Source organism: Symphodus melops (assembly GCF_947650265.1).
Source record: "Symphodus melops genome assembly, chromosome: 3".
NCBI classification, from domain to species: Eukaryota; Metazoa; Chordata; class Actinopteri; order Labriformes; family Labridae; genus Symphodus; species Symphodus melops.
The window spans coordinates 4931649-4954068 of record NC_136693.1 but is presented as its reverse complement, the minus strand read 5'-3'; the positions used below and the strand labels follow the sequence as shown (position 1 = coordinate 4954068).

General features: G+C 40.6%; 2 protein-coding genes across 17 annotated transcripts in view; one reads left to right on the top strand and one right to left on the bottom strand.

Annotated features, from left to right (window-relative positions):
* Positions 1-96: 96 nt before the first annotated feature.
* Positions 97-2506, bottom strand: LOC306820838 (uncharacterized protein). Its single transcript, XM_079338844.1, has 2 exons — positions 2214-2506; positions 97-1041 (listed from the first exon to the last, which is right to left on the bottom strand). Exons 1-2 carry the CDS (start codon positions 2401-2403, stop codon positions 752-754), a joined length of 480 nt encoding a protein of 159 aa, XP_079194970.1. The 5' UTR covers positions 2404-2506; the 3' UTR covers positions 97-751.
* A 1153-nt stretch (positions 2507-3659) lies between these two features.
* Positions 3660-22420, top strand: part of madd (MAP-kinase activating death domain) — a 46334-nt gene continuing 27573 nt past the window's right edge. For 7 of the 16 annotated variants that reach the window (XM_079339737.1, XM_079339736.1, XM_079339732.1 and 4 more), the window contains exons 1-13: positions 3661-4113; positions 10469-10684; positions 11747-12379; positions 15174-15477; positions 16374-16505; positions 16600-16713; positions 16856-16936; positions 18974-19030; positions 19865-20037; positions 21319-21554; positions 21639-21795; positions 21896-21999; positions 22093-22295. In XM_079339737.1, the coding sequence (XP_079195863.1) occupies positions 10626-10684; positions 11747-12379; positions 15174-15477; positions 16374-16505; positions 16600-16713; positions 16856-16936; positions 18974-19030; positions 19865-20037; positions 21319-21554; positions 21639-21795; positions 21896-21999; positions 22093-22295 (2253 nt within the window). In that variant the 5' untranslated portion in view covers positions 3661-4113; positions 10469-10625. Of the gene's footprint in view, positions 4114-10468; positions 10685-11746; positions 12380-15173; positions 15478-16373; positions 16506-16599; positions 16714-16855; positions 16937-18973; positions 19031-19864; positions 20038-21318; positions 21555-21638; positions 21796-21895; positions 22000-22092; positions 22296-22420 lie in introns of all 16 variants that reach the window. The other 9 variants (XM_079339730.1, XM_079339728.1, XM_079339727.1 and 6 more) reach the window with 4 other exon arrangements.

Here is a 22420-nt window from a genome sequence, read left to right as displayed (position 1 = left end):
TGTCGCTTCAGATCTCCATTTTGTGTAAATCTTTTACCACAAACTGAACACTTGAAGGGTTTCTCTCCTGAGTGAACTGCAGAGTGTTTCCTCAGATTTCCATTTTGTGTAAATCTTTTACCACAAACTGAACAGCTAAATGGTTTCTCTCCTGAGTGAACTGCAGAGTGTTGCCTCAGATCTCCATTTTGTGTAAATCTTTTACCACAAACTGAACACTTGAAGGGTTTCTCCCCTGTGTGGGTCTTCATGTGCATCACAACAGCTGTTCGAGAAGAAAACTTTGTTTTACAAAGTGAACAGCTGAATTTTTTGCAGCTCAAAAGCTTCACTCCTGTTTGGATTCGTTTTTGTTTTTTTAGTTTCTTTTGTCCAAAGCTTGTAGCACATTCAGAGGAGCTGACTGATATTTTAGCTGTATTACATACCACATTACTCACAGGTTTATCTTTGTTTTGCACAGGGTTTAAATCTTCTTGAGGATTCCTGGAGCCCTCCAAAGCCTGACTTGTGTCATCTGTCTTTGATTCAGAGTGTGAGGTTTTGTCAGGAGTATCTGGTATGTCTTTGTTTGGCAGAAGTTTTAAACCTTCCTGAGGTTCATCTCTCTCCTCCCAATCACCACTGTCATCAGCATCAGATCCAGAAAAGTGTGAAGTCTTGTCAGGAGTAACTAGCTGTAAATGACTGTCTGGATTAAAGTCTCTGCCTGGTTCTGGTCCTCCACAGTCCTCTCTGTCAGCTTCTGTTTTCATATGCTGATGTCTCTGCTCTCTTCAGTTTGGTTTTCATGAAGCTGTGAGGACTGAGGTTTCTCTTCGTCTTCTTCTTCCGTCTTCACAGGGACAAGTTGGAACGTTAACATGCTGATATCAAACTCCTCTGGCCCTTGAAGCTGCTCTCCTTCCTCTCTGCCCCAGAGTTCCTTCTCTTCATCTTTAATTTGTGCTGAGTTTGGTGGGTCGCTCTGGTCCAGTCTAGGGCTCAGATCCTGCTGCTCAGGGGAAACCTTGTCTTGACTCACCACCAGCTGCTGCACATCTGTTAAAACAGTGAAATACATAAAGTTATAAAAGCCTGAATTTACTACTCAGATGAAACCACTGATAGCACTACTTTATAGAGGGCATGCACGAGATGTCTCAGTGGGCGGAGTCACTGCACTCCAAGGCAGCGAGTGACAGAAAGCTCATAGTGGTGTCAGGAAGCAGTACATGGCTTTATGTCTTTTCTGTAATGAGGGGACCTCGGGGCTCAATGATCCGTCACTCCACATCGATGCTTTGATTGGTTGAACAAAGATTCAATAGAATCGGTGTACAGTGAAAACATCAATATATGACATCATCTTTAAGACACGCCTTTAATTTGAAATTCCCCCCACATGAACGTTTCATATGCTGCATTCCAGTTGAACTGGGAAATTTCGAGTTCTCAGTCAGAAGTGTGAACTAGAACGACCTCTGACGTATTTACTAGTCGGAAAGTCGTGGCAACTTGGAGTAGCCTGAGTTGTTGAAGGTGGCAAAGCTGTTTTGGTTGCCGGGGTTTACTTGAAGTATATTTAAAGTTATTCACTATTTCATGGAGAAAAAAACTACTTGGTTTGACTTTTATGTTTGTGTAAAATAATGAGTGACTTGTGTATTTTTTATTTCTTTATTCTACATTAAACATTCTAACTTTGGTGACTGAAAATATTTTTCAGAAATACAATTTCAAAATGATACCTACACGGATCTGCTCTACAGCGGTTGACGCTCACCACATTACTGACAGGGTCCCAAGTTACCTTTTTGACTCACCGGCAAAGGTGGCTGGGAGATCCATCAAATCACTGTTTTTAACAGCTGAAGTAAAAAAAAATAGGGTTTTTGTGTCACATCTGTTACAGTCCATTTAACTGAGAAAGCATTATGTTCTGTTGAATCAATCACAAATTGAAGTCACATATTCAATAATTGTATCAACTTTGGAAGTTTAAAACATACATTTTCTTTGCTTTTATTTTTGAATTTTAAACCTCCAGACACTAAACACTATCCTCCAGAAACAGACGTTGTATGTTAACGTCAACGTCTGTGACGCAGCCGTTTGTTTATGTGTAAACAAGATTCAACAGAGAGTATATCTGAGCCATAAACCCATCATTAGTGGAAAAAAAAAATCACATTTGACTGGAAATGAATCAGCATTAAAAACCCAATACAAACCTATTCTGTGTAGGCAGACTCTAGGGTTGAAAGCAGCATCCAGCAGGTGGCGTTGTTGCTTCGTTTCCCGTTTTAGTCGACAGATTTCCTCCTCATATTCTGCTTTTGTTCGTTCAAACTGCGCCACAATGTCTTCAGCAGCTGCAGACAGCTGCTCGATGAAAGCTCTCTGCAACTGAACTTCAGACATTTTAGAAAAAATCGCAGCAACTTCTCTTCCCAAAACTCCGTTTACATTTCAAACTTAAATTGCTGAGCCGTTACCTTGGTTACCTACCCGCGAGCGCGCGAAGCCCGCTTCATGGCGCTAGCCTGATTGTGATTGGTCCGCAGTTCATGCAGACGGAGTCTACTGAACTTGTGTGCATTTCATGCAAGAAGTTTTTCTTCCACTTGAATGAACGCGACTGCACATAAATGTTTAAGTGAAAGTTTTAGATTGTTTTTGTAAACGATGAATAAAAACAAAATGTAGAAGCTTAATCCAACACTAAGCTTTTGTTGTTTAACTCCCAGGAGTGACCCGGATGACGCGCTGTTTCCTCGTGTGTTGCGTCAATTAACTCTCCTTCAGACGTGCCTTTCTTTCGTTTCCACGTTACATTTATTAATAAGCACCATGTGCAAAGAGAACAGTCCAACAGGTTTGTTACCGATCATAAATCCATACACACAGATCCAACACAGCCGGCGTTTTCAGCCTTCAAAAACCATAAACTGCACTTTTTACTCGCAGATTTCCTTTTTTTCATTTGTCCTTCCTGCAGCTGTGTCTCTTGGGAGCCTGTTTGTCTTAAGGTATTTATATTGTTAATAGAGGTTGTAGTTTTTGTAAATGTAACGTTTGTAGATATGACGCGGTGGTGATTGTGATAGGTTAAATGACACTAACCCCGCCCCTTTTACGTGCACGCGCTCTTGGTAACCCTGGGTTGATGCAGAGAGCCGTATAGAGAGATGATATGGCTCTGGGTTTGATGGAGCCGGTTGATAACCAGCTTCATAGGACTGATAATCACGATCGCTTATGTCAGGGTTCAATAAAAGTGGTTAGAAACTATATCAAGGTTCTTTATTTGTCAAGTATGCTCCATGTTAAACATACAGCACAGATGAAATTGCAATCCCCCCAACCCCCAGTGCAAACCTGCAGTGCATAAAAAGAGCACTAAGAAAAGTAGCAATAAAAAACAATACTATAAAACAAATATATATAACATATATATAAATATATATAACAAGTAAATATACAAGTTAATATATAATATATAACAAGACAATAGAAATCCAATGAGAGAAAAAAGGGATAACTACAATAGAGGAGAGAAGCTTTTCATTGAAATAAACAATGAGCAATAAAAAAAAGTGTGAAGCGCTGTTTTATAACAAATACTCGTATAGGCTTTAACTAATAGATGTTTGTAGTTGCTGGCGTGTGTGTTTTTAGTGTACCCTGATAAATGAGTGAAGAGGTAGCATACTATAACAAACACACGAAAGTTTATCCCCTTAATAGGGGGCTTTAGATGGGTTTCTGTCAAGCGGAACTCCCCGCGGCCTGGTGGTGGTGGTGGTGATGATGATGAGGAGGAGGAGGAGGAGGAGGAGGATGTTGTGAAGGCAGGTTGTAACTGACCGAGCCTCCCGTTCATCGAGCAGAGAGGCGGACACACGTTTCGCATCGTTTATTTTTCTGCAAGCCCCCCTTTTTTTTTCTTCTAAAAGTCTTCGATGCTCCCAGATGATACACCAACTTATTCTCAACGACAGAAAGCCGAATTCGGATACACACCGCCGGCTGCCTCTCTAAACGTGACCGAGGAGGGCACCCACCACCCAGGCCGTCGGCAGCAGCTGGCTCCGCGGCGAGCGTTAGCGGCTAACCGGCTAATGTTACCAGGTAAAGGATGCTCGTACATTATGTCTACTGTTCAACACGTCTTTCAAATGTGAGGCCTGTCTTCTAGTGTTTGTTTCAAGCGCTGGCACCTTTGTTTTATTTCACAGGGTTCTTGTTTTTTCTTGTGTATAACGAAAAACGGTCAAGCTAGTGTTAGCAGCTCGGAAGCTAAATTGTTAGCCAGCTAATCCATCCGTGACGTAGGAAACCGTGAAGCCTCCAAAGTGTAGGATGCTTCGTAGGGGTGAACGTGTAGGACAAGTCAGGCCCTGACAGCTTATTACTGATAAATGATAAAACAAATCCATTAGGTGCGAAACGAGCAGCTCTCTTTAAACTATCCGGAGGCGTTGGCATACACACACACAGCCAATGTCGTTACCATAATCTTCAGTGTGAGCTTGTTACTTACTAAAATCCCTACTACACCTCGAAATTAACCTTATTGCTCACATGGGATTTGTTCTCTGTAACTGACACCCTTTACGTCGAAATTGTGTGTCATTATCTTACACATTGTCAAATCAGCTTCCGACAGAGACCTGGCAGATAATGTGGATATAAGGTTTAACAACGATGACATTGGAATATAATGACATTACCAAAGAGCCAGCTAAATAACAAACTTGTTTTAAAAAAAAAAAAAAAAAAGTATATTATCCTATCACATACATTTTGATATACACTTACTGGCTAGTTGTTTATAAGGTGCCCTTGTTCAAGCTATAATGTGATGTAATACAGCAGTTCTACGTCATAAAGGGTATACTTTGAAAAAATAGTTATTAACAATGTTTGAAGGGTAATAATAATATTTATTATTTATATCTATGTATGACTAGTTTTGAGATGGTTTACTGTAGGAATGTAAAGATTAATCATGAAATCTTGATAAATCGATTCAATGGTGTCAAGCTTCACATCGGTACTCTGAAAAACGAATATTTTTGTGGCTTCATTTAAAGTGATTCTCTGAAACATAAATGATCAAGACAGCAGTTATTCCCTGCAAACTTAAAGCACACTGTCGCTATAGTGCAATGTAAGGCGTAGAGACCAATATATACATTTTTCAAAACACTGATTTTGAGTCTGTTAAAGAGAATCCCCTCTTTTTCATTATGTATAGTCACTTTAATGAATGTAGAAGAGTGGTGCAATGTATGGCCTCTCAATGACACTGCAATCTAACCTGAAGGGATGTGACACTTTCAGTGCAATATTGTAAAACAGACCAATTGAATAAATGCAACTTAAAGGCATTTAAAGTAAAAAAGAAAATAAAAAAAATCTGTCAAAAAACAAAGCAAACATGTAGTCACTGTCACCCCGAGTCTTTGCCTGTCACTCGAGACAGAGATAGAAGCTTGCCAAACTCAGTTTGACTTGACAGCTTGCAAGATGACAACAAATACAACCTGTCACCACACCGCTGCATCCATTCTGCACTTTTACTGTACGCGTGATATGTAAGGCTTGGATGCAAAGTTAATCAAATACGATTATTTGCATATGGAAACAGATAACAGAACAATCATAAGATATGTGTGTGAGATTCAAAGGTGGGATAAGGTCTTGGAAAATGACTATTGAAAAAGTGTCTTCTGGAAATAGTTTAGAAATTATGAAAGAGTAGAACATGGTGTTATGTCCTTTGCCTTCCCTCTCTTTTTGTGCCACTACCAGGCAAAACAAAATACTTCTATCTGTTGAGCCACGGCACACTGCACCATTGGATCAATACAAAAAGATTGAAATCTAAAAGTGAGAGTGCAAAGATCAATAGTTTCTTAATCAACACTTCACCTGCTTTGTTGTTTGCTTGTCAACTCTGAACTAAGACGAATTCAAGTGACTGGCAAGACGTGCTGGCTAAATTGGAGGCTTGTGATTCATATCTATCTCCTCTCCATGCTTATATAACCAAGAGTGCTGCCTGCAGACCACTCTGACCACAATCATCTGTTCTCTTAACCTGCATCATTATATTGCCTTTGAAGACTACGTAGTGTTGTGGTTATTCTTTTATCTTTTTTTTTTCTCCTAGAGACAGAAACAAGGTTGAATACCAAGCTCAATTGTTAAATACAATGAGTGAATTTGTATCCATCCTTGGCTATAAATAATGCTCTGGTCCTGCTCTGCCTTTGTGCTCAGGGAGTCTGCCTCCAGCTCTGCTGCTTCATAAAATAGCCATTTTGGCTTTGCACCAGGATGCATTCAATTTGCCAGACCTGCATGTTGATTCATTGTCCTCCTGATGGTTAGATAGAAGATAAGATGTACTTGTACAGGCCGAGCCCTTACTGCTAGAGTAAATTATGTTCTTGACATTATTTCCCCTCCATAATTAGCCCTCGTTCTGAGGAAATGGTGACTGCTCCAACATGTCAGAGTTGTCCCATCATGTCAAAAAAATAGGGAATAGTTAATAGAACTTGCTTTTAAAATGGATTGCTTCAACACTAAGACCCTTTATTCTCGTTTGCTTTATAAAGATAATATACATAATAATAAGTGCCAGTTTAATTTGGTCTTCTTGCTTGCTGACTTGCAAAAGCAGGCTGTCAGATTTGCATTTCTATAGTTTAACAGATGTGATGTATGCTGACATAACGCTGACTCAATAGACATGTTTTAAAGCTCTTTGAAATGTGTCTTATACAGTAACATTGGACAGCTTTTGCCAAGTTACTCATTCCTGAAGTAAACCCTGTCACGGATGGACTAGCTCCTTCTCTAATTATAGACAGCCTTTTATTTCATGTGTACAAAGTAGTCTCTTTTATTTAAGGGGTTATCTTTGTATGCAGTACATGTTGCTGTTGGTTTATGCCCTTTCATGTGAGGACCAGCTTTGTTTCTTTCCAAAAGTGAAGTTGGAAAAAATCTTTTTAACGGAGTGACTGTGTTTGTATACTGGTGTGTTGGTTACCATGGACCATTTTGAATCTATTAGGTAATTGAGCCAAAAGCCACCATTTATGTGACTATTATTTTCCCACAGTTCTTTATCAAGATTAGTTGAATCACATTTGTCTTATGTCCCTCTGTGTGGGCTCCTCTGCTCATATTTGAAGCTATTAGAGATAATTACTCCCATAATGCATCTGAGGCCCTCAGTGATAAAGCCAGGCCTAATGTCAGCTGGACACAGCTGCATCCCCCTGCCTTTGTGCCGTGGCTGTTTGGGTTAATGACAGCCTATGTCCGGATGTTAGACTGAGCTTCTCATGGCTTGCATGCAGCCTATTAGTGAGCCCTGTTATCTTTGTGTTACTGCTCTGTTTTTTGCCAGCTCTCATCTGTGAAGCATGAAATCCACTTGTCAACATTTATCTCCAGTTTACATTTGCGCTTGTTAATCATACACCAAAAAGGTTAATCACATTATGGTTGTTGCGGGTAGAATACCTAATTGTGCTACAGAAATAATTAAGATGAAACCATTTCATTATTTCTGTTTCACCATTTTAAGAGTCACAGCTAATTCTCATTTTAATTAGCAAATAATTGTCTGATTGTCATGATTTAGTGATTGATTAGTCCTTTAAACGGTCCAAAATGGGAAAAATACTAATTTAATTCTATGCATTTGTTTACAGAAATAATGTCTAAAGCAAGCTATAGAGCTGTTGAGCACAAGTGAGTGACATTTGTAACTAAAGCTCAAACCATGAAGATAAATAAAACAACACAAAGTCTATCAGGCTTCTTTAAGAGGCGCTGCCTCTGAAGTGTCTCTGAAATGCACACCACTGAGGAAATGTGAAGCTTCTGCTGGAAATGAACCCAAAATTTATGTAGTGGTGTAACGGATCACAAATCCCATTGTTCAGATCGAATTACAAATTTTTATTACAGATCAAGTTTTTTTTGTTTTTTTTTACAGATTTCGTCCAAATTGAAAAAAATAATACAGATGGAGTTTTCTGTGGTTTTTTTTTGTGTGTGAAAAAAACACAAATTAATTAAAATTCTGTCGTGTCTCTCTTCTTAATTTCATGTTTGTATGAGTGGACTCTAGAAAGATTAGTTGCTATTTAAAGGGATATCTCAGCCATTTGCATGAAGCTTTGTATCATTAGAAACCCGGTAGTATTTTTGAAGTATCCCTTCAAGTAGTGGCTATTAATATGCAAATCAAATCAAACAAAGTGAGATACAACAGCAGCTCCAGGTGACGTCCCCTGTTTCGTTCGGATCAGACCTCCATGATTTGTGCTGCTGTGTCAGCTGGTGGTTTCTGGCGACAACAGAAAGTCATCGTCAGTATCGTAACAGCCTGCAGTATTCTGCAAACTTCGAGCACTGCGTTCATTCATTGGATGTAACTCCAGTTCTATGAGTACACGGCTGCACTGCGCCCGCCTGTCAGTTAGGTCAGACGCACGTCTTAACTATGCATAACTTGTAGGCTGTGTACTTTCGGGTCTCTTGGAGCCAGTCTCAAGTGGTCACCGAATGAACTGCAGTTTATTTGCACTGCCACATTGGCTTCATATTTGAATAACAGAGATGGCTTCTAATTTATTTGTAATAGAATTAATTCACAGATTGCATTACCATATTAATCTTAAAGTTTTAATAGATCCCAGTTATACATGTCTTGTTATATAGAGCAAGTAGAAAACACCTCAGGTTACTGAATGCCTTTTTCTATTAGAATGCATACATTATAGGATATCACCAGCATGATTTAGGGCATGATGTTTGTGTAGGGTATTTGTGTTTCAGGGTGGAGTTCCTACATGCTGCATTAGTAATGTGTTGGGAGGATAGTGTTTGCTTTTCTGCTGGCATGTTCTGCTACCATAGGTTCCTACTGTTAGATCTAACACCGTCAGATTTTCTTTTCACCCCCCCGCTCCACTGTGACTAAAAATACATTAGAAGCCTGTCACATAATTACATAAGAATGTATATGAGTTTCTGTAGACTGAAGCGTCAGGAGGTGGCAGTCAGGTTTTAATGCTTGTATCTTATGATGAAACAGAGAGGACTTGTTTTTAGAGGCGCCATTTTGTTAGAACGTTTATCAATCACGCAGGGAGAAAAATGTGCTGCGGAAGAGAGAGAGAGAGAGATAGAGATATAAATTTCTTCTCTGACCGTGTGGTCTCAATAAGCCTGGCTTCACTTCAGCCACAAGCTGTTCTTTGCCCATTTTTCTCTTTGCGTTAGATTGTGAAGCTGCAGATATAAAACAAATAGACAGATGTAAACGAAACGATGGGTCGGTTTTCATCCTGACTTCTGACCACCTTGTGTGGAAGCTTGTGCATCAAAACCATATGACTGAAAGGATAAAATAACGTAACCTGCTGACATGTTTCTGAAAACATGCTGTGCTTCGTGTAAATCACTACACTCTGGTGGTTTGCCTGTTGCTCTTTTTTTTTTTTTTCCTTTCAGTGCAGTGGAACTCTGTTCACATTGTACTTTTATGTTTCTTTGAGGTGATGAAGCATCATGGTTGTTCAAGCTCGTGATGCACTGATGCAGAAGAAGAAGACATCACTTTTTTGTCTTCATGTCAAGTGAGATAGCAAGGCGAAGTGACTCCATGTTGGGGGAATAGCCATCTACAGTGTTTGTGGTTGAATTTCCTGAAGGTACCTGTCAGTTTGTAAGGACCATGTTTCAAGCTCTGAAGGGTGCTTATTCCACAGAGACCCTTAAGCTGCTTAACAAATGAGCAAGCCTCTACTGAAAAGTCTTTATCCTCCAACAAAAACGGCCGGCTGACACACACATATTAACCAAAACAACAATAAAAACTATAATTCAGTTTTTAACAAAATGGATGGTGTTACCTCCTCTTGTTATTTGGGATAAAATCCAACATTACCATGTATGACATCTCTTTACTTTTCAAGAAGTGTCTTATTGTCGGCCATGTTTGATTATGTTCCTGTTATGACTTCTCCAGCAGAGCTACGGATTATAAATCATTAACTATGTCTGTGGTGTCCAAAGCTTTTTTTTTTTTTTTTTTCCCATGCCACCACCAGTGATGAACCCTCCACAAAAAGGCAATTAGATTCAGATTTTAGTTTCAGGAAAAACCTAGAGACAACACTTTGTGTCTTTGCTGATCTGATTCCGATTTATTTGCGAATAAAATTGGCTTCCTTGATGGATTATTTTGTTCATCAGGGCAGAACAGCACACCATTGTTCTTTCTCTGTCTAATCTCAGGTTTTCTCGTTGACAATCTCAGATGCCAAAAGAGCCCAGTGGATTTCTCTGAACTCACTGGTCAGATGCTGTTGAGAGTAATAAATAATGACAGAACTTATTACCACTTTACATTGTACTTAAAATGTTCCTGGATGTTTTCCTTGTGTTGCAGGTTTGATTCTGTTTCATTGAACCTTCACGATGATATTCAAGGAGCTATGTCACAACTTTACAACTGAGTTTTACAACTTGTGATGGCAACACACCACTGACTCAAGAAGGAACATAAATCCTGGATGCCCTGACATACGGGACGTTGTCAATCCAAGATGGAGAAAAAGAAAATGTGCCCTCGTCTTCTCGACTACTTAGTGGTGGTCGGAGCACGGTAAGATCGTGATCGGGAATTTTAAAGGACTATATATTTATTTTAAAGGAGTGTCTGAGTCATGAAAGGCAAAATAGATGGCTCACATCTTGCTTTGAGAAAAAGTAAAGCAGAAAATCGAAGAAGGAAAGTGTCAGAGTAACTTGTTCTTTTAATGGGGAATAATTCTATTTCTTAACACACTCATTTGTCCCTTTTATTACCAACATTTATCCTAGATAAAAACAAGTAAAATGTGGTTTTAAATACTTTCTCAGTCATTCTTAAGGGGTGCTGTTTCAGACCCTGCTGTACTGAAATGGTGATAGCTCACTGCCACATGTCTGAGCGTGCATAATAAAGCATAGAAGAACGTTGTCTGGAGCTCATTGGCCATGGGGCAGACCATGGTCCAGTGCGTGACTGTTTTTAGGGCCACTGAGTCTCTGTACTCTCAGACATTTCAGTGTTAGGCATAGGGGACGTTTACAGAGTTGTAGGTTTGAATGGTTATTTGTTGATCTCCCATAAACAAATGTTAACAGCTTTAAGGGATACTTCACCCATTTGCATGAAGCTGTGTATCATTAGAAACATGGTAGTAGTGTTGAATGGTCATGAATCCAACCCTCATTTTGCCCTGAGACGAGAAAAATGTTTTTCTTTGCCTGGAAGTTTTCTTCATGTGATGCAATATGACGCTTTTTGCATCACATGAAGAAAACTTTCAAGCAAAGAAAAACACATTTTTCTCGTCTCAGGGCAAAATGAGGGTTGGATTCACGACCATTCAACACTACTACCATGTCTCTAATGATACAAAGCTTCATGTAAATGGGTGAAATATCCCTTTTAACAAACCCAACACATTTGACCATGTTCAGGGCTTTGTGAGCAAATAATTAAAGCCCGAGATTCCTCATGTATAAAATGCTATTCTCACCACTTAGAGACTTTAAAATACAATATATAATTTAAATGCAAGATATAAAAATGCAACAAAATGAACAGAGTTTGTAAAGAAAACAGATGTAATGAATGTTGCAGTGCTACAACTTAAAATGATGTTGTTTAACCCTTCAGGCAACCAAGCAGTGACAGTGTGGCCCAGACACCTCAGCTCCTCCGCCGCTACCCTCTGGAGGACCACCATGACTTCCCACTTCCACCAGACGTGGTGTTCTTCTGCCAACCAGAGGGCTGCCTGAGTATACGCCAGCGCAGGGTTAGCCTCCGCGACGACTCCTCCTTTGTTTTCACTCTGACAGACAAGGACTCAGGAATCACCCGCTACGGAATCTGCGTCAACTTCTACCGATCTTTCCAGCGAGGACACCACCGTGCTCGCGGGGACAAGAATGGACACACAGAGACGGCAGCACAGGCAGCCAGTGAAGGGTCCGATGGCAGTGGTGGAGGCCCACCCTCCTCAAAATCTCCAGCTAAAAAAGCCGAGTCGGCACCTCCGCCTGCGTCCGGAGAGGAGAGCGGGCAGCCAGGGGCCGAGCTAAATGCTGGAAAGTCCCCACAGCACAGAAGAAATGCCGCTAAAATGGCAGCCAGGAACCGCAACAGCACACTGACCTCGCTGTGCATACTCAGCCACTACCCCTTCTTCTCCACCTTTAGGGAATGCCTATATATTCTTAAGAGGCTGGTGGACTGCTGCAGTCAGAGGCTAACGCAACGAGCTGGCCTCCCTCGTGCCACCCAAAGGTGAGCCTTAACATCGTCTTCTGTTGCTTTCTTAAAGTTTACTGTGACGTCGTTTACTCTTTTTTTTTTTTTTTGTGTATCATTACAGACGAGTGCACGGCTAATTTCATTGTTTAGCAGATTTACACTTGCTAGGCAACGAGCACTTATTATTTTTGACACGGTCTTGACCTTTTCTGTTGTGCAGCCCTGAAGCCAAGTGTTCATTACATGCATATTACTACGGTATAATATCCTTGGTTTTAACAAAACCATGACATTTATTTTTCACACTGTCAACTTTAATTATTGCCTTGTTAGTACGACATAAATCCATTCCTTTAAAAAGGTTTGTATGTTCACTGTTATTAACTTCAAAGCCTTTAGGGGCTAAATCTCATTAAGGCAAACGACTCATAGAGACTGTTAGTGTTTGGATAGCATCTGTTCGTTCATCATGCCGTACTGTAGACCACACAAACAACATTCACACAATTACTGTTTCTTCTTCGGAATTGAAAATTCACGACTGATTTCAGATAAGCATCAATGTTTTGTTATAGCTGTGTTGTAGATGTTTTCTGCGACGCCTACTGCTTTCCTCATCTCTCCATCTGCTTCCCTCGCCGTCCACCTGTTGTGTCTATGTTTGTGTAGCAGAGTTAACAGAGATCATACGAAAGCTTTTGTCTGTGGCTCCGTGCAGTCCTACAGGCCATCTGCAGCGTGTCTCATGTTTTCACAGGGTTCTTTTTTACTTTCACACCCCAACTTCATGATAAATAACGGCAACCAAAATACCACCGTTTTGTTTTGAAAGATTTGCATCAGAGCAGATGTGATTTCGTCCAGTGTTCTCGGGGGGGCCGCTAATATGGTGATAACTGTGAACGTGAAGTAAAAACACGTCAAATGCAGAGTGGTCAAAATGTTTTTGCCCCCCTTCTCGGCCCCATGTTTTAGACTTACACTTTGTCACCAAAAATGTGGTGTTAAGAAGGGAAAGAAGGTTAGCTATGCACCACGTCTGTAATCATCAATCTTTAACCAATAATCTCTTTGATATAGGGCCAGTTCATCACAAATGTTATCTCAAATCGCTTAAAGATCATCCATGTTGTACATTTTTCTCTTATTTTGTTGTAATCTGGCAATAACAGCTGCTCTTCTGTTGCCATGGAAAACACAATAGGCTGCAATTTTGCAGTGAAAAAGTGTAAGCAAGCGTTGCATTATTTTTAAGTGTGTATGCGTTCTCCACAGTCATCTACAGAAGGCTGTAGGGGCAGTGCAGCTTTTCTCTACATCACTAAAAGAGATTATTGGAGTGTCTGATTCACACTTAATCTCATACCTTCACATCGTTGTCCTTTGGTAGTGTGCTCTCACAGATTCCACACAGCTTCAGTATTTAAGGTTTTGTTTCTCCGACAACCTTGAAATGGCTTTACATCCCGAAGGGCTTCATGGACCTAAGGGTCTTTTCCCCTTGACATGACTGTTTGAAATGCTGTTTGGAAATGACAGAGAAGAAAGAGAGCCATTGCAAAATGGCTGCGAGCACTTTGTGCTGTGGCGGCTCTGACAGATTGGGGTCTCTGGCTGCCTGCGGGTAGCAGCTGCAGTAGGTGGGAGGGCTTCAAAGGACTAATGATTTATCTCCGTCCTTGCTACGCACACACACTTGAGTACACACTCTCGAGAGGGTTTATTGGCCCCCTACGTGTGAAGAGAGGAGGCTTTTCAAATCAATACAACAGCTATTGCTTAAGAGTGTCTCCTGTGTTTTCAATCTCATTTGCCCATCATATTAGTGATTACAACGAGTGTTTGCAGAGTCCTCATGGTAGCTGTTTGGAGCAATAAAATGACAAATTGATTTAATTTAATCTGTTTTGAAGCCTAAAATGATTCCAACGTTGTTATCTGTTAAGTTTAACATGTTCTGTATGTCCACAAATTTTTTTTTTATTTATTACTAAGTGAGGTCAAATTAAGTTTTTTATTCTGCGTTAGGTGATTGTAGCTACTCCAGCTGCTTCTTTAACAGTTTGTGTTTATTTCTGCTGGTAAAACGCCAGATACTACTGATTTAGGATACTCTAATTTATCGAGGTAACAATTCTCCTTTATCATGTATAATACTTTTTGTCTGTTCGTGAGGATAAATCTCTTTCATGGATCTTTTGTATGAGAAATGAGTGGAACTCAGAGTCCTGCTCAAATTTCAAACTTATTCTAAATCCTCTCTCCACTCCATAACTGTCTAGTTGTTACTGGTCATACAACTCTAGGCCAGTTTGCCACATGCAAATAGAGGATTGCAGAAGAATTAAAAATGCACTCGTCGTTTGTTTCCTCTCACAAGAAGGGTCAGTCTGTCTCAATGAATACAGATAGAGAAGTTTAAAAACAAAAGACATTTCTTTCAGCCACTCTCAGAAAGGACCAAACCAGAACTTCTTCCATCCTCTAAAGAGTTATTTAATTCAAAAAACTTTTATTTGTTCTCAGGGGGCATTTCAAGGGCACACAGACCAGCAAATGAACGATAGTGCAACTATGCTAAAACATTTAACCAATCGAAGAATCAAGTGTCAAGAGTTGTTATTCCCAGCTCTATTTAAACCAAACATGGCGTATTGTCATGTGACACCTCAAAATAGCTCCAAGATGTCATCTGAGTTAACATCCAGACATCACATTGTGGTTAGGAAGCAATTAATGGATCAAAAACGAATACAAAAGATTGAGTTAAGGTAATTATCAAAATAACAGCCAACTCTGATGGTAGCCTCTGTTCATCTTCTCCCAGGGACACCATGTGGCGTGTTTTTACGGGGGCACTGTCGGTAGAAGAGAAAGGGAGCCAGCTGCTGGCCGACCTGCGGGAGATTGAATCCTGGGTGTACCGGTTGCTGCGCTCACCTGTGCCAGTGGCAGGTCAGAGACGTGTGGATGTGGAAGTCCTGCCTCAAGAGCTTAAGCGGGCTCTCACCTTTGCCCTTCCCGACAACTCTCGCTTCGCCATGGTCGACTTCCCTCTGCACCTGCCCTTAGAGCTGCTGGGTGTGGACGCCTGTCTGCAGGTGCTCAGCTGTGTCCTGCTAGAGCACAAGGTAAGGACGAGCCCCAGCCTGTCTCTTTCATGATAACCTTTATTTTGTCTTTCACTGCTTCCAAATCAGGACCAAGGAGATTTTTGTTTCAAGGAGAAAGGAACTGTGTTCCATTAGTTTGGATTGGTCTGTGGTCAGTGTTTGGGTGCAGCTGTTTATGCCCTCTTCTTCTGGACAAGAATTCATTTTTTAGAGAAATGCCCTGAGTGACCTTCATCAGACGTTTTCCCTTTAATGTAAGCTAACTAAAGCTACTTCACTGCCACATGGACAGAGTGTGAAGGGTTTAAAGAAGATGGTTCAGTCTTTGACAGAGACACAGACTCTTCATCTCTGTTACTCCTATCGTTACCACTGAAAGCGTTAGTAAGGATGAAAGAGAAATCCGTGTTTGGCAGGTGCTGTGGCCGTCTTCTGTTGTTGCTCGTGGTTTAGAGTGACATTGACGCACATCTTTAGTTGCATCATCCCAAATTGAACCCAAGCTTCACAGCTTCAGTCACACTGCTGTGACACCATATTGCTGGATTAATGCTGAACAGCTTTTTTCTGCTTTCTGTGTCTTAGCATTTCTTGAATACAGATTTTTATCTGGGCCACCCACTCAAAAGGTTTTTCAATGTAGCAGTCCCTTTACTTTTCTCCTCCTTGAGTTCATTCACAGAAAATAAAGTTTCCACCTGTATAAAACGCTGACCTTTTACTCATGTCTTTATGTTATTTTGAGATGAATTTGAAACATCATTAAATTCAGACGGGCTGAACTAAGTGCTGTCTGAAAGCTTTCGGAGTGGTTTCCTACTTGCTTGATTAAGCTGAAGAGCAAGAGGTCAACTAGGTGATAATGGGTTTTTTTGTAAGAGGAGGTGTGTGATTTTTCTTCTTTATTTTCTCAGGTCATTCTTCAGTCCAGAGATTACAATGCTTTGTCAATGAGCGTCATGGCCTTCGTGGCAATGATCTACCCTCTGGAGTACATGTTCCCAGTCATCCCCTTACTGCCAACATGCATGGCCTCTGCTGAACAGGTAAAACCTGTCATCTCTGATAAAATCTTCACATGAATAAATGACGTCTTCTTTTTGTTGTCTGACTGACTTTTATAATGTTTCCTCCCCACAGCTCCTTCTCGCCCCCACACCCTACATCATAGGTGTACCAGCCAGCTTCTTCCTCTACAAAGCTGATTTCAAAATGCCAGATGACTTGTGGCTTGTGGACCTCGACAGCAGCAAGGTCAGCACATCAACATGTTCTACTCCTCCTCCTGATCTTTTACGTCTGTTTTCTTAAAGTGTCCAGATTATTCTCTTTATCTAATTCATTCATTAGATTGAAAACTTCTTAGCTGCGTCTTTGTTTTTTTGTTTGTCTACAGGTTATAGCCCCCACCAATGCAGATATTCTACCCCCTCTCCCAGAGCCTGAAGCACTCGAGCTGAAGAAACATCTCAAACAGGTACTGCATGTGATTGGTCTGTTTCCTCTTACCTTTTTAGCTGTTTCAGATTTTGCTGCACTGTCGCAGCCAGGGCTCAGAATAAAGCCAGTGGGATTACTGGCATTTTGCAGAGAATTTTCTGGAACCCAATTACTGCCTTGGAGGCAAGCAATTTTTGTTCTCATAACTGTAAGTGGATTCAAATGTGTAAATATAAAACCTTTTTTCCAGCAGTAAGAAGAGTAGGGGCTTCCTTCTCCAGCAGAGTTGTATGTATCGTAGAAAAAGCGTGCGAGCATTTGAATTGAGTTTTGAGGTGCACTAACATGAACAACTCTTGTTTTCTTTTTTCCTGTTTTTGTTGCATGCTCTAGCTCTTGGAGGTAAAAGCAAATCATAGGACCCTGTTACCCAAGCCAAACCTTTAGTTATACTGTGCTGATAGTAACTAACCTGCCCCTCTGACCCAGTTATCTAACACAATATCAGAATCTGGTTCTGATTCATGGGGACACCTCACTGTTCTGTTCTGCCACACTGCAAGCAACACCAACATTATGTCACATGAATTAGAGGCAACTAATATGATCACTAAGCGTGCTTATAGTTGAAGCTTCAGTAAGGCAGCCATTACTAAATTCAGTTTGCCATCCGTCCCCTTTCCCCATGTTAATTCTGTGAATCTGTAATTTTAGGCTCATCTCCTTTTATCTTGATCTTATTTTAACAACTGCATGGAGTATTCATACTATTCTTATCCATTGTACACCTTGAAAGTGGCAACACTAAATGAAACCCTTGTTTCAATATTCTAAAATGATATAGCATTCACAGTTTAATTACATAATAAGATCAGAAATTGACACAACTTTTTAATTCAAAGAGAAATATCAAAGATTTTAAAAGCAACCAATTTCAAAGCTTCATGAAGTTCAAACACGGAAGTCAGTTTTTCATTTGTTTTATTGATATAATAAAACTACATTCATCCGTTCTTTGTAGACGTTCCATAAACTATTTCAGTCATTTCGAATGAGTTTTGAGGTAATAATAATTACATCATGGTTTTTGTTCAATATGCCTTGAATCAGAGCCGGTTCGTTAGCCTTGTGTGATTGGCAGCTTTCTCCCCCGTGTGTGGATGTGTGATGAGAGGCTGGTGTGTAGGAGTGTGCAAAGCCTCAGATTAGCAGTTGTGTATTTGGAAACAAGCACACAATATTGACATCTGTGAATATAGAAAATGTCACTTAAAAGGTGGTTTGACTCATATTTGAATTCTGTGATGCAAAAGCAGAAGGCTGCTGATGTGATGTGAGAGTCGCCGCAAATACTTGCACTCAACACTTGAATGTCTAAAATAAATCAGACCTCAGTGACTGATTTATTTGCATTCACTAAAAATGGTGGTTGTGTTATCTCTGCTCACATTAAGAACATAGTATTAAGGTTTATTTTGATACAGGTGCTTTATCGCGCAAGTATTATTTTCATCTATGTTTCTGAAAAGATCTGCTGTTGTTTGTCGTGTGTCATCACCACTCCATCGTGACCACTGCATAGTCCCAGTTGGTCACCATGGATGGCCTTCATGTGTCCTGTAGCAGCTTGATTCTGTAGGTGAAGTCTGAGTTTGGTCACATTATTGCCTTGTCTGTGTTAGTCACTGTCTTCCATGGTCTACTTCTCTCTCTCTCTCTCTCTCTCTCTCTTGCAATGATGTCTTTCCTTCATCACCTTTCAAAACAAATGTGTCTTTTCTTGTCTCCTTTCTGCAGATTATCAGAGAATGTAAAGTAGGACTTTTGAATCACAAACATAATTTTGATTACAGAAACAAATCAAAACATCATCTGCATTTTTTGTCTTGGTAAAGTAAGATCTATCGAGGCCGCATTTGGGCGGAGCTAAAAAGAGAAGGACTGTTGAAAGGAGACAATGAAAAGAAAGGGAATGGGCCTGGTTGTGACCCTTCCATCATGTGCTGTTCCAGTGTCAGTCACACAGTAGTCATCCCAGGCCTTCATGTGATTCTCCTCGCATCTTTCTTCCTAGTGTCTGGTTAGGTTGACCGTGATCACCCAAAAGCAGATCTTCTCCTCTGAAAATAAGGTTACTCATATCTCCTCCCGTGGAATGTGTAATGCCCCTGCACGGATTTCTTCTTCTTCTTCTTCTTCTTCACTCACACATTATTTTGCTTGTCACTAGTACTTATCTCCTACTCTTCAAGACTTGAATAAAAATGCATAAAACTGTCACAGAATGTTGTGGACCAGTTTGTTAATACACTGCTTAGCTCTGGCTTCAGCATGACTGAATGTGCGTGCATCTATATCTTGGCATCAGTGAGTGTTCTCGTAACCAAAACAAGATATGATGAAGCTTATCACTCTGACAAAGTTAACATTCATCAAAGACCCAGCAACTAAATGTTCCATTATGCTAAGCTAAACAATGACACTTGAGTTTGCAGCAGTTCCCTTCAAGGCAAACCATGCATAGTGACTTACTTCCCTTGTGCTACTCCTCTACAAAATGACGCACCCACCACAGGCATCAACATGTACCAAAAAAAAGACCTTTCATCTGCTGTATATAATAAGAATGCAATACATTCTGATAGCAGTAAACGGGGGGTTCAGACCCGATCATCTAGGGTTACTTAAGTACTCTAGTGGGCAGCACAGATGTTTGATACAAAGATGGATTATTATTTGAATTCCTTTTATTGGAGAATCCCATAATATCTCCATGTTTGTCCCCATTCTAGCAGACTGTGTCTTTGGCCCATTGTTGTATACATCTTCAATCTCCCATTAAGTGTAGAAATTGTTACTATTAACCAGATGTTGATGCCATACGTGGGAGTGTCTCATGACAACGCTTATTTCTGTCTGGAGCCTCTTCTGTGTTTATGATTAGTGTCACTGTCACCTGTCCTAGGCTCTGGCCAGTATGAGCTTGAACACCCAGCCCATTCTGAACCTGGAGAAGTTTCACGAAGGTCAGGAGATGCCCCTGCTCCCGCCTGGACGAGACAAAGCTTCACCGTCGTCCACAGAGTTCAACCCTCTTATTTACGGCAATGATGTAGATTCTGTTGATGTGGCCACCAGGTGAGACAATAATGTTTTTTCCATTTTGTGTAAAAAAAAAAAAAGCTAGGGAAATACAGGACCAATGATTAATCAGGCCTATGATGATCGGTTTGCTCTGGCTGATATGGTTTCAGTAACTGGTACTATTAGTGTTACAAATGTGAAGGTCGTTCTACCAACACTACATTAATATTTAGAGAGCCTTTCTTACCCCTTACTCCTAATTTCCAATCATGTTGAGGCTGTAAAGAACAAAGGACCATTAGAACAACCTCACTCATTCCTAAACATATTAATTGACTTATTAATAGATAAGGACTTGTAATCCACTTTTTACTGCAGCTGTGTAAACCTTTTGCAAAAAAAAAAAGTCTGCATTCCTGTGGCGTCATTCAACCTTTGTTTCTCCTCCTGCTGCAGTGAAACGAGACTCATTGAAACAGTGCTGAAACAGGAACTGAGCAGATAGAGAGAGAGAGAGAAAGGCAGATAGAAAATACTCAATCAGGGCTGGGTTTTGATTGACATTAAGAGTATAAAGCCAAGCCCCGAATTATCAGATGAAATGCATTTAACCTATTTATCAAATAATTACCATAAATTCCGGACTATAAGCCGCTACTTTTTGGTCACGGTTTGAACACTGCGGCTTTTACAACGATGCGGCTTATTTATGGATTTTTCTTGCGGGACAATGAGCTTGTGCCGCAAAAACATTTGACTTCGTCACATCGGATCTTAATATCAGTCATTTTGCGATTCATGCACGCACCCTCTTCATGGAAAACACACGGAGAAAGGCATATGATGCAGCTTTCAAGTTAAAGGCGATCGAGCTGGCTGTCAAAGAAGGAAATAGAGCTGCTGCACGTAAAGTTGACACTGACAGTGACAACGAAAAAGAGACTGAGGAAGTGAGTGATGAAGTAATTCTGAGGCAGTGAATGGATGGACTTTTTCTTGTGAAATGTATTATGGTAATCTTTTTCATCAGCCGTGTTACAGACACTGTTTGATAAAGGATTTCCAGTAGGCTTCGTATTTGCGGATGTTACCGGTAGTACGTATTTAATTAAAAGTTAAAACAATGTCTTTGTGTCGCGTCTTTCTGTGTAAATAGCTCTTGTTATAACGTGGACACCTGCGGCTTATAATCAAGTGCGGCTTATATATGTACAAATACATTTATTTACTTATTTTTAGCCAGTGCGGCTTATATCCAGGTGCGCTCAATAGTCCGGAATTTACGGTACATATCAAAAGGGGTATTCACCTAACTGAACTGTTTGCCTTTCACAGGGTGGCCATGGTGCGCTTCTTCAACTCCCCAAATGTTCTCCAAGGGTTCCAGATGCACACTCGCACATTGCGCCTCTTCCCCCGGCCTGTGGTGGCATTTCAGGCGTCTTCTTTTCTTGTGTCTCGGCCACGGCGCTCTAGCTTTGCAGATAAACTCTCTCACACCCAGGCGGTGGAGTACTATGGAGAATGGGCTCTCAACCCTACAAACCTGGCATTCCAGAGGATACACAACAGTAAGACTTGTTTCAGGTCTGTTCTCGTTAAACATGCAAATCAGACGATATGTTAACATTGTATATCGCTCTCTTGTGTTCCAGATGTGTTTGACCCCTCCTTAATAGGAGATAAGCCGAAGTGGTATGCTCACCAGTTACAGCCAGTGGTTTACAGAGTGTATGACGGGAGCTCTCAGCTGGTTGAAGCTATGGCTGGTCCCTTGGAGGATGAAGGCAATGAGTCTGACCCCACCGACAGGTAGGAAAGAACAAGATCCTTTTCTGCACAAGACCTCATTTAATCTTTACTTCATTATTTCAAATATTTAGCTTTTGGTTAAACATTTTATTTGTGACAGTGGCAGTGACAGTGAGGCGTACGATGACTCCAGCTCATCCTATTCTTCCCTTGGAGACCTTGTGAGTGAGATGATCCAAGGTGACATCCAGGGAGACACACCAAGTAAGTCATTACAAGCAACACATCAACCCCATTTTTTACTATTTCTTTCCTTGTAATATATTTGAATTTGTTTTTTTGTTTTTTTTTCCCAAGGCTTGGACCCACCTACCCATGCTGCGCTGGGAGATGCTAGTGAGGTTGAGTTTAATGACTTTGAGGACTTCAGGGAAGGCCATGGCTCGGGTCAATCCAGCGTTGATGGACCTATTGAACCTTCAGATGGACAACCTCTGCGCTCAAGCTCCAGCACAACTGCAAGCTCGAGTCCAAGCACAATCATCCAGGGTGTCAACAATGTGCGTAAACATCCTAATTAATGTATAGTTTTCAATGTAGATATCTTTTGTTTTGTAACTTTTTATCAAATGGTTATGACTTATTTGGACAGGGCTACATATAATCTGGAGGATAGATTTACACA

Bases quoted from the DNA above. Each gene is read 5' to 3' on its own strand.
- LOC306820838 (XM_079338844.1), bottom strand. From the start codon at position 2,403: ATGTCTGAAGTTCAGTTGCAGAGAGCTTTCATCGAGCAGCTGTCTGCA. The intron at 1,042-2,213 runs GTTTGTATTGGG...CTGTTTTAACAG, and splicing joins AGTCTGCCTACACAGAATAG to ATGTGCAGCAGCTGGTGGTG.